General features: G+C 43.6%; 1 protein-coding gene across 3 annotated transcripts in view; it reads left to right on the plus strand.

Annotated features, from left to right (window-relative positions):
* Nucleotides 1–14293, plus strand: part of FCSK (fucose kinase) — a 151931-nt gene that overhangs the window by 94366 nt on the left and 43272 nt on the right. For all 3 annotated transcript variants that reach the window (XM_029608908.1, XM_029608910.1, XM_029608909.1), the window contains exons 9-10: nucleotides 4528–4647; nucleotides 6011–6176. In XM_029608908.1, the coding sequence (XP_029464768.1) occupies nucleotides 4528–4647; nucleotides 6011–6176 (286 nt within the window). The remainder of the gene's footprint in view (nucleotides 1–4527; nucleotides 4648–6010; nucleotides 6177–14293) is intronic.

A 14293-nucleotide genomic window follows, 5' to 3' on the forward strand; every position in this document is an offset into this window, starting at 1 on the left:
CACTAAGGTCAGAGGGGGCAGCTAAAGTAGGTGTTTCGGATGTGAGAGAGACGGAGACTCGGCAAGGTGCACATTCAACTCAGGGTGGCTTTTGTTTTTGTTTTTTGGGGGTGCGGTTTAACTTTGGTCTGCTTAGGGTACTACATATCCTTGCATCGGCCCTGGCTGTACCTACTGAGTATTCTTTTTGCCTAATAGGGAAAGCTGCCTTAGGGACCAGCCGGCCCTCCCTTGATGGACTGGTCACCAGTGATTCATCTGCTGGTAGCTGCAAGACGAAGCATTGCTCAAAATTGGAAGTCTGCAGATATTCCAATTTACACACTCTGGATACAAACCGTTTGGAAGGTTTTTTTTCAATGGAGATTCACACTTTTTTTATCACCGGGATAAATATCACAATGTACCACGAATTTGGGGTCCTTTTCTAAATTTTGAGGGTAAGACTTCAAACATCAGAACTGCATGCTAGGTTTCCCATGTTAAATACTATGGGGTAGACTTTAAAAGGAGCGCTGATTTTATAATATGCGCGCGTCGGCACACGCGTATTAAAAAATCCATTGGCCGCGCTAAAATCCGCACGTGCATGTGCGGGTGGCACATGCAAGGGGGTTGAATTTTAGTAAATTACGTGCAGTGATGCAATCGAGCCTCTGCCAGTCCGCTCCTTAGATGGAGCGGACTGGGAGGGAACTTTCCTGTCTCTAACCCTATTCTTCCTACCTCTTCCCCTCTCTACCCCGACCCCTAACTTTTTCCTATCTACCATTTTTTTGTTTTGTTTTGGAATTTGCTTCAGGCCCGGAACTGAAGTAAGTTGTGCGCGAGTCATCGGGACAGCACCCTTTTGCGCTGTCCCGGCCTGCCCCCCACCCCTCCAGCCCGCCCCATCAGAGAGACCCAGCACTTGTGCACATAGCGGGCTTTACGTGCGTGGCTGAGCCAGTTTTAAAATGCTCGCAAGGCCTGTCCACGTGCATAAATCCTAATTTTTGCGTGCGCGGGCCTTTGAAAATTTGGCCTTATATTGGGACCTACTATCTGGGTTTCTCATCCATATACCTATAAATTTCATTACTGGATGGACCTTTTTATTACCGGTGGGCAATTCTGTACTCACTTGTTATACAACTTCTTATTAATGTACTCATTGTAAAAGCTTCTGTCCTATGCACCTTTGACATGTTCACTTTGTCTTTATTGCTGTATTTTGTGTATATTTTAATTAAAAAACACTTCTTTTGTTTACATAACTTATCCGGCTAAGTTAACCAAATAGGTAGCACTACCCAGTTACACCCACTGCCCTCCCACTGACTATCCGGTTAATTATTTAGCTGAATAAATGACTTATCCGGCTAAGTGGTACAACCAGATATTCAGCGACAGCCACTTAGCCAGTTAAGTCTGACTTATGTGGCTAAGTAGCATTTGAACATGGATCCCTATATGCTGTGTTATATAAAACATTTTTGGAACTTTTTTTTTTAAGTGGATGATTATGATTTAAGTGCAGAAGCACTGGTACATTTCATAACACAGCCTTTGCACATTTGTATGACACCTGTTAAAAACATTTTTTAATAAGATTTTTTATCCATTTTTTTGGCTGTGTAAATTCAGAGTGAAATATCGCATCTTTATGTATGTGTAATGTGAAATGTGTATTGGCTGATTTTAACAGATTGAAAATAATAAGAAAATTAGAACTTTATAAAAAAAAGTTAAGGTCCAAAAAGTTGATTTGATTGGTAAGGCCTTCATTTAGTTGGGTAAAGACAATTCCATGCTTGAACAAATACTTTGTACCTTTTAACCTCTTAGGTTGTGGTGGTTATTCTGTCTGCTTTCAACAACCATGGGCTCCTCTCAGCAGCTGTTTGAGCATTAGAAAGTGCAGGTAATTCACTCTTACAAAGCAGGGCATGGCTGTTGAAAAAAAAAAATCTCTAAATGCTTCCAACTAGCAATTTCAACTGTTAAAAGTATCTTGTGTGCTTGTGGCTGAACAGCTCAATTTTCGTTTCATCAATCCTAAGCATTCTCTTCCAAACCTTTGTAAGCCTGAAACTTTTTTTTCTTTTGTATGCTTTATCAGGGGTGCACAAACTGTTCCTCTGGTCCTCCTCAGCCAGTTGGGTTTTCAGGCTCTCTCTAATGAATATGCATGAGAAACATTTGCAAAAATAAGAGGTCATGCATATAAATAAATCTCATTCATTAGAGAGAGCCTGAAAACCCAAGGGTCCCCCAAGAATTGCTTTGAACACCTCTCTGATGATGATTTTTGTGATTAGGTCATAGAAGAGGTTTTCTTCTGACAAGTCTTCTATGCTCGTCATTGCTGTGTAAGCAACAATATACTGTGGACCTGTGAGCAACTACTCCAGTATCAGCTTAACTTTTCAGCAGGGCATCTGGCGTGATGGGTGGGCTTTTGTTTTGCAGATCTGACCAGTTTTCAGGCAGTTTTATCGCAGAGTTTTTTTGGTCTTACAGATCTTGCCTTGACTGCAACAGTTCCATGAGACCTTCCATTTCTTAACAATACTTCTGACAGTTAAAATTAGTAGCTGAAGTACTTAGTGATTTGTTTTAGCCTTCCACTTTTTGTAAGTGTGAATGATCTTCATTTTCAAATGCTCAGATAGCTGCTTAGAGAACCCCCATGTTTGCTGACCAGAGGTAGAACAATCACAACTTGAAAGGTTAGATGGGTCAGCGTATTTGTTCAGTTGTGGAATTGTCTTTACCCAACCGATTGATTCATTAGACATTCAATTAATCTTTTGGGCCTTATTTTTTTTTTAAGTAGTAATGAAGCAACTGGAAGGATGTCCAAACTTTTGCACATGCCATTTTCACTGTTTTATTAATTTCAATCTGTTAAAATCGGCAAGCAAATAATTTCACATTGAAAATTGTAGAAAGATGTCATGTTTAACTTTGTATCATAGAGGTTATGTCTGATTCTGTTCACTTACAGGTCGATGCAATACCCCTGGTTGGACGTAGGTTTTGGATGCATCCACCAGGGGAGGATTCCTGATGACAACCGGCCCGGGGATTTGTCGCCCCAGCCGGCCCAGGAGATACCACGTGGTCTGCCGAGCGTGGCTCTGTCACAGCCGCGCTCGGCAGACCACGTGACTTGAGGGACCGGCCCACCGGGGGATGCCCGATCCCCCGATAGGCCAGTCCGCCCCTGGCATCCACAACCCCTTATTCTATAAGGGGATTAGTGCATCCAAAACGCGCGTTCAACCCCCAGCGAAACTAATAGCGCTCATCACAGGCAAATGCACGTTGATGAGGCTATTAGTGATGTTTAAAATCATGAGAGGTCTAGAACGGGTAGATGTGAATCGGTTATTTACTCTTTCGGATAATAGAAAGACTAGGGGGCACTCCATGAAGTTAGCATGGGGCACATTTAAAACTAATTGGAGAAAGTTCTTTTTTACTCAACGCACAATTAAACTCTGGAATTTGTTGCCAGAGAATGTGGTTAGTGCAGTTAGTATAGCTGTGTTTAAAAAAGGATTGGATAAGTTCTTGGAGGAGAAGTCCATTACCTGCTATTAAGTTCGCTTAGAGAATAGCCACTGCCATTAGCAATGGTAACATGGAATAGACTTAGTTTTTGGGTACTTGCCAGGTTCTTATGGCCTGGATTGGCCACTGTTGGAAACAGGATGCTGGGCTTGATGGACTCTTGGTCTGACCCAGTATGGCATTTTCATAAGAACATGTTCTTATGTTCGTATTCTCTCCCAATTAAAAAAAAAACTGTGCCCGACATGCACATTTTTACTCTCCAAAATTAATGCCTGCCCCAGAGCAGGCATTAATTTTGGAGGAGCCCAAAAAGTGTACAGAAAAGCAGAAAATACTGCGTTTCTGTAAATCCTCCGACTTAATATTGTGGTGATATTAAGTCGGAGGAATAAAAAGGAGAACATCCTTAAAAAAAAAAAAGTGCCAGCGGTCAGGTTAGGAAAAGGGACACTCAATTAATGAGCATCTATTTTTCTAATTTGTGGCTGTGCAGCCGGTGAAGAAAATGGATGCTTGTAAAATTGAGCATCCATTTTCCTAACCGGCTGACAGCTGACCTCTCCTGGGTGCTTGCTGCCGAGGAGGTGCTAGGGGTGCACAATTTCCCCTAGCGCCTCCTTTTTACCATGACACCCAATTTAAATATTAAATCAGACGCCCCAGAGAGGTTGATTGGTGCATGTTGGGAGAGTGGGCGCTCAGTCATGAGCGCCTGTTTTCCCCACACCATATTGTATTGGCCTGTTAGAGATTCATTGACCAGGGGTGCCTAAACTTTTGCATACAACTGTAGCTGGAGTTATCTGGTTACCCTAATGATTAGGAAGATACAAGAGAATCTGGTATTCTTTGCTGAACATTTCCTACCACCATCAGTATGAGGAACAGTTATACTAAGGGGCATTTCCTGCTTTTTGTCTAGGAAGAAAGAACTTGTGTTACATCTGGTTCTGTTTGTGTTTTCAGGTGTCTGGAATTGTCTTTTTTTCATCGGATACAGCTGAGCGGCTTCTGGCAACCCATGTCATCCCTCCATTGGATGCCTGCACCTATATGGGTCTGGACTCTGGGGCCCAACCTGTCCAGGTATTACCCTTCACAGCTTGGTAGAAATGGTGGAGCTTCAGTAGGTAGGACAAACTCTGTTGCTATAAATGAGCATGAAAAATGATCACACTCAGGGCATAGGTGTCGGAATAGGGTGGGCCACAGGGGCCATAGCTCCAACAAAATCTGGACTTTCCTGAAGGATTACCTCAGGAGACCTGTGGTCAGGCAGGTAGCAGGTGTTCGGCTGCAGGAGAAGAGCAGCGATGTATCGGCTTCATCCTGTACCGCTGCAGCTATGGGCCTGACTGCTGCTTTGAACCACATGGGACTTTGTACAGATGCATGGTTCGAAACAGCGGCCCAGGTGACAAAGGAGGAGGATGTGGCCGAGGCACCACCACTCTCCTCCTCCTACCATTAATCAGTGGGACATGGGATCCTAAGAAGGGGAAGAGAGAGAGAGTAAGGGAAGACGGGCAGTGGATAGGGCAGGAGAAGGGGGGGGGGTGGTAGGAGGAGACGGTGAGGGGGTGGGAGAACAGGAGTGATAGAGGAGGAGGTTTCGGCCCAAGTGCTGTCTCACTCTTCTTCCTGCTGGCCCAGTCAGCGTGAGAAGTGATGGGGGAAGGGGGCTGGGACCAGTTGTGAAAAGGAGCTAGAGGATCCAGTTGTGAAAGAGGAGTTGGGGGAGGATGGGTAGGTGTGCATGTTAACTTTTGGGTTGAGAGAGAGGGCACCTGGAATGGGGAGAGGAGGGCAAAAGAAAAGGGGGTGATTGGAGAGATTGGAAAAGGGGGAGAGAAGGTCTGGAGCTTGGAAGGGGATTCCTCTCTGTCCTCTCTCCCTATCCTGCCAAGACCCCAAAACCTTCTATCCCCATCCTCCATGCTGATAGTCTTCCTCTCTCTCCTCTTCCTCACGTTCTCCCCATTGGTACCTGAAATCCCCCACCCAGAAAATTTGTAAAAGAAGAAAATTATGCAGGTACAAAGGAAGGTTGGAAAACTATTTTTATTATGCAAAAACAAAACATTTTAATATGCAACAATTAAAATGTATGCAAATGTGCTGCATAATTGCCACATAATCTTCCTGCTCTTGCTGCGGAGCCTAACTCTTTGCTGCTGCAGGAATCGGGGAGGGAGTTGTGACTATGCATGGTATAGAAGCACCCGCATATGCTTACATGCACAAGGGATTGTCTCCCATGGTTATTTGCCATGCCATGGCAGAGCTCGCGTGGGAGAGCAGTGCTCATGTCTGTCACTGCCACAGGCACAGGAAATGTCTCTGCGGCCGGTGCATCGGCTCGACGCGGCTAAGGCTCAGCTGGAGCCCGCTAACGTTCCACGTTGTTTCGACATCATCCATGTAACAAGCTTCCCCTGCTCTTTGGTAGCTGTCGCTGTTCTTTGACATCCTGTTGTGTATGGCTCAAGGAGTTGGCGAGGAGGACTTTCTCTCAAGGAAGGGCTCAGAAGCGGTAGATAGCGGGACCGCGGCAGCCGTGAGGAACAGCCGGGCAGTTCTGTGGAGAGAACTGCGAGACCTGCCTTTAACCATTGGTGAGTCTTCCAGGGGTTCGGCTCCAATCTGCATGCATTCAGGTGTACTGTCCGTGACATCAGCATCTGTGTCCTAGGAAAGGACTGTCCTATCAAAGCAAACAGAATCATTAATGCTCCCCTTTTCATTGTGTTTCTTATGCTCCTTGCTAGATGTAAAAGCTTTTCAAAGCTTTTTACCAATCCCACCACTATAAAGCTAATTTAAATCTGGGTATTGTTGTGCTAATTATCAGAGCCACAAACATGAAACCATGCGGTTATAGGTGAGTAGACTTAGGGCTATAACTGTTGTTTTTTCTTTTTTTTTTTTTTTAAATTTAATATTTTTATTGAATTATAACATCTTTTCACAAGTGCGATAATCAAGAAAAGTAAAGAAATTTAAATAACAAAAAAGGTAATTTCAGACATATCATATTACATAACATTCCTAGTCCACATCAAGGGTAGGAAGGAGGCTTCCCATTGCTATTGCATGCCTTTATTCCTTATGCAACCCTAAATCCTAACAAAACATTTTCTATTGTGGGGTTTTATCCCTTAAGAATCGTTCCAGGTGGGTAGGGTCAGTAAAGATAAATTTATTAGTCTGAAAAGTTATTAGGCATTTGCAAGGAAATTTTAGAAAATAACTGGCCCCTATATCAAGAGCCTGTTTCCTCAAATTTAGGAATTGTTTCCTATGTGCTTGGGTAGCACGGGAGACATCTGGAAAGATTTGGACTTTATGCCCACAAAAATTAAGATCCTTGACCTGAAAATATTTAGAGAAAAAACTATCTTTATCACTCTTTAAGGAAAAAGAGACTAACAATGTAGCTCTAGTATTTATGATATCCATGGAATCCTCCAAAAAAGTGGAGATCCCTGGACTGTTCAACATGTCCATCCCCTCCTCTTGTACCTGAGTAATCCTTCTACTAGGTAAGTAATATAACCTTGATAGTATTGGTAGTTTATGATTCTCAAAGGATAAAATCTCCATAGCATATTTATTAAACAATTCACCTGCTGACAATAATCTAGTTTTGGGAAAATTTAACATTCTTAAATTGAATGATCTACATTCATTCTCCAATAGCTCAATCTGATTATGTAGCATTAGATTGTCTTTTATAAATGAGGTGTTGGTAGCAGTAATAGTATTAACCTGTGGGCCCAACGTTTCAACCACTTGCTCTACTCTCATAACCCTATTATCAAGATCTTCAAATTTTGCCTTTACCTGAAGCGAGAATTCATGTGTTTGTACTACGGATCTAGTTAGTTTTTTATCTATTTTTGCTGACAATTTCCAAACATCAGAAAGAGTAACATTTTCTGGCTCTATATTACATTCATCTACTTCTTCAGTCAGTTCTGGTAATACCATTGGACAAGGCACCTTATCAATACTTGCGGTTTCAGTTCTCCCATCAGCATTTAAACCATACATCCTATTCCCTCCAGTGGCACACCCTTCTAGATTCCCTAGGGGGTTCACCCGTGAGTTTTCGGATGTTAGAGTCTCTCCAATACCTTCCATCAAAGGTTGTAGGGGGGGTTGACTGGACCGGGGGCTCAAGGTAACCCCTAGAGAGGAGCTACCTGCAGAATCCCCCCGTACAATGGACTCACCCATATGAATTATATGGTTGTCCATTGGTCCTTTTCTTACGACTGGAGTTGTTGGTGAGGAGGTCCAGTTCTTTGACTTCCGTTTCCTTCCCATGGTAAACCTCTGTAAAACAAAAAATTTACCAGGGGCGCGCCCCTTTGGCGCGCGGCTTTGGCTGCGCGCCGGCGGCTGTGCGCCGCAGGTGCCTGTTTTTATGGTGTTCCGGGTGCTCACGAGTGACGTCACCTGGGGGCGTGTCCACAGCCGCGTCCTCCTTTCCCTCGACGAGGAGATAGAATGTCTCTTTCTCTTTGCAGCGATTAGCACTCGCCTGGGACTCCTGCAATAGCCGGTATTCTCCTCCTTCCCCCGACTATTGCTCCACAGATGCCTGTTTTTATGGTGTTCCGGGTGCTCACGAGTGACGTCACCTGGGGGCGTGTCCACAGCCGCGTCCTCCTTTCCCTCGACGAGGAGATAGAATGTCTCTTTCTCTTTGCAGCGATTAGCACTCGCCTGGGACTCCTGCAATAGCCGGTATTCTCCTCCTTCCCCCGACTATTGCTCCACAGGTGCCTGTTTTTATGGTGTTCCGGGTGCTCACGAGTGACGTCACCTGGGGGCGTGTCCACAGCCGCGTCCTCCTTTCCCTCGACGAGGAGATAGAATGTCTCTTTCTCTTTGCAGCGATTAGCACTCGCCTGGGACTCCTGCAATAGCCGGTATTCTCCTCCTTCCCCCGACTATTGCTCCACAGGTGCCTGTTTTTATGGTGTTCCGGGTGCTCACGAGTGACGTCACCTGGGGGCTCTGCACGCGCCTGCAGGCCTATGGAAAATAGGCGCGCCGGCGCGCAAGGCCCTGCTCGCATAAATCCGGGCGGATTTACGCGAGCAGGGCTTTTAAAATTCGCCCCATAGTCCTTTAAAGAATTCCCCAACTAATGAACAGAAAGGCTGGGATGCTTTCTGGAATATAATTTTACTGTATCCGAGGAGGCATTGTATGCTCCTATTTAGTATAGTTAGACTGAGCATATGTTGCATTTTCCTTTTATTCTTTTTATCACTGTTAATAATGTTTTTCTGCTGATCCCCCTTGGATTTGCATCACGTTTTGTTTCTTCTTTTTTTTTCATTTTAGACTCTATTTCCTGTTTGTATAAAAACATTTTTGCCTGTTTGTATTTGTTATGGACATATTGGAATATTCATCAAACAGAAAATTAGAAAATAATACTTTTATTGCTATTTGCCCATAAGAGGGAGAAGGTAATAAACATCAAACTTAGCAGTCAAAGAAATAAAATTCTTTACACACGGGCCACATTACTGCATTAAAGCAGTATTAAAACGCACTCACAAAATAGCAAGTGATGAATTTTCAAAAGCTGTGTGCATAAAAAATAGCACGTTCGCACGTAAAATGGCACATATGCACTGCCTGCTATCTTAAAAACCATAACATATGCGTGTATATCAGGGGCATAGTAAACGTGCACATTTAAAAAAAAAAAGGGGGGGGGGCATTTTGGGGAGGGACCAACAGTTACGAGAATAAGTTGCTATTTTACAGCTTTCCAAAGTGACGCGCTCAAGTCTTTTACCTGCATACATTTACTCCTGCTCAACATCTGGTGTAAGTGATTGTGAACATCGCAAAAGTGAAAAAAATGACTGCATGAGGCATCTGGGTGAAATGGGGGAATTCAGACTGAAGAGCCAGGAGGGTCTTCACGAGCTGCAGTTGGGCTGGGTGAACTGGTAGACTAATTGGTAAAACTGGTAACTTCATTGCCGCGCACATGTTATAAAATCCCCTGATTTACACGTGTAAAAGTCGATTTATGGGGGGGGGGGGGGGGGGGGGGGGTAAAATGTGTCTAATGTGACTTAAATCTGTTCACATATTCCCTTAAAATTCGAAGTACCTTGCACCCTTATCTGGTTAAATTTCGACTTATCAGGCTACTAGAACCTTTTCTGCTATTTAGATGGACAAATCTGAACTTATCTGGATAAATATCATCTTTGTTTTAGACTTATCCGGTTATCTTATATACCTGGATAAATCGAAAAAGTGCTAATTACTTAGCTGGAGAAATCTAAAAAGCGCTTCCTGGCCAAGTGCCACTACCTAGCCACGAAATCAGAGTTTATCTGGCTAAGTACCACTAGTTTTCTAGATAAGTCCGAACTTGTGCCACTCGCAGTAATGGGGCCTGTGTGTAAGGAATGTTATTTCTTTGACTGCTAAGTTTGATGTTTATAAGTTTGCGTGCCTGAATATGTATATAAGTTTGCTATATCGCCTTCAATACGTGCACTCTCTTCTGCACATCCCAGTTCTTTCTTACCCTGTTTTTTGTAACTGCTCCCTTCCTTCTTTTGTTCTCCCCCTGTTACATGTAAACCGGCATGATATCTCTGATGATAGTCGGTCAAGAAATATATAAATATATACACGAGCATATGTGCATACATAGTATGTACTCGTATTTTATAACCTGTGAATATGCTTTACATGCAGGTTATAAAATAAAGTAGTAAATTATTGTGTGCCCATATACACGCGAAACTTACCCTCCCTGAAAATTATGAAAGCATTATTTAAATGTATTACCAGCTTTTTTATAAGCTCAAAGCAGTGTACAAGAACATTGTAAACCTCATAGTAAAATGCTAGTGCTTTTCTTACTTTGTGTTCCTTTTCCACAAAGGTGGATACCTAAACCTACTTTATGGCAAATGAGATTCCGGATTCCTTCCAGTTGGCCAGGTACACTGTTTCTGGCCAGTACTAGGTTTTTCTGAGCCAGGGACAGGTATTCAGAATTATGGTCTCTTTCCCCTCCCCTCCGATGTACCCCAGCATAGTGCTCTCTCCTCTTGGCAGCAACAACTCCAGGACAGCATCCTCTGACGTGTCTTCTCCAGCCCCGGCTCAGCACAGCATCTCTCTCTCTCCACCACCTGCAGTGGCGGCAAGAGATGAGAAAATTGGCATGGAGCCTTTGAGCTAGTGACCCTACCCCTTCTTCCTGCATGGGCTTCCACAAATAGGAATGGGAGTGAGTTAGACCTTAAAACGGTTTTTAGAAGACTGTGTTTGCGAGGAGTTTACAAAACTAAACGTTGATAAAGCAATGGGGTCGGATGGAATGCATCTGAGAGTATTAGGGAAGTTCTGACCATTCCACACTTTCTGACTTTTTCAGTGCTTCTTTAGAGGCAGGGTTGGTTCCAAAAGGAGATATTTGTTTCCACAAAAGTGGGAGTAAGGAGAAAGCTGGAAAATACAGGCCAGTTAGTCTGTTCTCTGTGGTCAGTAAATTAATGGAATAGCTGCTAAAACAGAGGATAGTGCAGTTTCCAGAATCCAGTGGATTACAAGATCCATGGTTTTACCAGAGGTAGGTCTTGTCAGATGAATCTAATCAGTTTCTTTGACTAAGTGACCAGAGTTAGATGAGGGGAGGGAATTAAATGTAGTGTACTTGGATTTCAGGAAAGCCTTTAAGACAGTTCTGCATGGGCAACATATTAAATAAATAAATACAAATCAAGTGCCTTATGTATGGGCCCTAAAGTGAATGATTGGATTAGAAACTGGTTGAGTGGGAAGTGATGAAGGGTAATAGAGTTTATGGTATGCTTGCAGAAGTTTCACTTTGTGGGCAAAATTTAATATTTTAACCACCACTACTCTTGGAGACTTCCGATCCGAAGCAAAGGCTCCAACAAGGTGTGCCCGCTCCACTTTGAGCGATCCCACAAGGTCTTGTAAGCGCAATTCAGCAGGCAACCAGTTCTCAGCTAAGTGGGATAGATTAGCATCTTCAATTTGCTCTGCAAAACCCATAAACCGAAGATTCGATCTTCAGGAGCGATTCTCCAGGTCATCAAGCTTCATTTCTTGTGCGGCCACCAATTTTTCCAAAGACGACATTTTTAGTTGTAGAGTGGTCGTATCATCTTCTACGATGCTGGCTCAGCCTTCAACCATATCCATACAGGAGTTATAGTCTGCAAGCGAGCTTTTTATCTCGGCTAATTGTGCCACGGTTTCGTCGAAGCGGGAGTTTAAAGCAGCCACTACTGCAGTGGTAATCATCGCTATAGCAGAATCGTTCCAGGCCCTGTCTGAGTTAGCTGACTACATGGCGGCCATCTTGTCCTCAGGTTTGCCCTGCTTGTCTTCATCGTTCCTGGTTTGTCGTGTGGTCATACCGGTTCTCGAGTAGGCGAAAATGTCACTGGCGCCAGTGTTCAGGTTTTGAGGAGAGCGGTGAAAGTTGCAGGGTGTGGAGAGCTCAAAATCCTGATGGCAAGGGGACTTAGAGAGGGAAGGCATCCGGAGCGTGAGGCAAACACGTCCTCCCTGCTCACCGCATCATGTGATCTCCCCGGGACTCTAATTTTTATGTTTTAAGATCGAGGGAGGGGCCCGGAGTCATGATGATCTTTGGAAGGGGATGGGAGGGCCATCGTCACACGCCTATAGTTTTACTTTGTTTACAGGCCTTGTGCTGCATTTTTTTCTGCCCTGTGTAAAGAATTGCTGTGCTGCTCCCTGCATTCTGTTTTTTTTAACACAAAATTTATGATGTTTTCCCCATTAACCAACAATCAATAGAAACTGTCAGTCTCACACTCTGTCCCAGGCCCCCTTTCGCCATAAAAAAAAAATATATATATATCCCTGTTCCCTCCGGCAATCCAAACTGTCAAAACTGACATCCCACCCCCCAAACCTCTTTTACCCCATCCACATGTCCAAAATTTCTAAATTGTGCAGGAAGTATCTCCAGGTGCTCCTTCCCCACTTACCGGTACATAAAATTGTTGCCGGCTGGATCCTGTAGTTGGCATCCGTTTATGTACGGAAAAACATGCACTGCTGTGGTGCCACCCAGTAAACTGTGCAAAAAAAAAGACAATTGGAACCCATACAGTATTAGGCCTATTGAAACACGTGTTAGGTGTAGGTTTGGCTCTTGGACACCCTTGACTAAACTGAATGACAACAATATAGTAAAATTTCCATACCACAACAGTATTAACTGCAAGCATTCAAACAGGAGCAACCCTGTCTATGAAAAGACAAAAATATTATACCAGGCTCTAAAATGCCTCCTATTAGGAAAGCAGAACAAACCAGTCTGCCCTAAATTCCTACATAGAGACCTCATGCTAGCAGAATACCTCACCTTGCTTACACAAGATGAACACAGACAGACCCTGACCAAATACAGAATAAAGAGACCGTAAAATACAAATAGAAATGTGCAGACAGAAACTGAACTGGAAACTGCAACAAGCCAGACTCTATATACAATGAAGCAATTGAAAAACAGAAACATCATCAGTCCTCATAAATCATCAAACAATAAAATAAAGAAATGCAAATGAATTATACTAAACCATACTAATAAAAAAGAATATTGCCAAACAGATGACAAATAGAATAACATCCACCGGTCGCTGCACAGGCCTCTCACTGCTCCGTTTGGTGGTCCCGTTCCACCGTAGCTGCCGCCTGCCCAGGTGTGACACTCCATGAATTGCACATTTTGCACATCCGGTAGTGCTGGGCATCTGGCACAGCGGCCATGCCGGAGGTTCGTGCGCCGGCAGCTGGCTGGCATGCGTAACCTTGACAACAGAAGGTAGTGGGGGGATTTAGGTAGGGCTGGGGGGAGGATTAGATACCCTGTTTCCCTGAAAATAAGACATCCCCCGAAAATAAGACCTAGTAGAGGTTTTGCTGAATTGCTAAATATAAGACCTCCCCCGAAAGTAAGACCTAGCAAAGTTTTTATTTGGGAGCATGCCCGTCGCACAGAACACCAGAGCATGCAGCTGTGATTTTTTTACCCTGCAGGATTCACAGTTAGTTGTCATCACAAACCAGCATAACCAGACAACTATTCAGAATATGATAAATGTTCATTTTTTTGTTCAACAATATATGTGAATTCTTCTTCATGGAAAAATAAGACATCTCCTGAAAATAAGGCCTAGTGCATCTTTGGTAGCAAAAATGAATATAAGACACTGTCTTATTTTCAGGGAAACAGGGTAGGAGAAGGGAGGGGAAGGTGGGGGGAGGCGGAAGGAAAGTTCCCTCCGAGGCCGCTCCGATTTCAGAGCGGCCTCGGAGGGAACGGAGGAAGGCTGTGTGGCTCAGCGCGGACAAGTTGCACAATTGTGGATTTTATAACATGCTCGCGGCTGCGCGCACATGTTATAAAATCGGGCATAGATTTGTTTGCACTAGGTTGCGCAAACCAATCTACCCCATAATGTCCCAAATGACCAGAGGTGCCAATTTGAACTTTATCCTCATAAAATGAAGGACATAACATCTCTTTCAGATTTTTGCTCCTTGTGAACGCAAATCTGATTTCTGAGTGTCTCAATTGTTTATGCAATTTTAATATAGATACATTTAAAAAAACATTTTTTTTAATATCTCTGGATCTGCTACTATATCTCATAACACACGTCGATGTGTT

The sequence above is a fragment of the Rhinatrema bivittatum genome, chromosome 7 (assembly GCF_901001135.1).
Source record: "Rhinatrema bivittatum chromosome 7, aRhiBiv1.1, whole genome shotgun sequence".
NCBI classification, from domain to species: Eukaryota; Metazoa; Chordata; class Amphibia; order Gymnophiona; family Rhinatrematidae; genus Rhinatrema; species Rhinatrema bivittatum.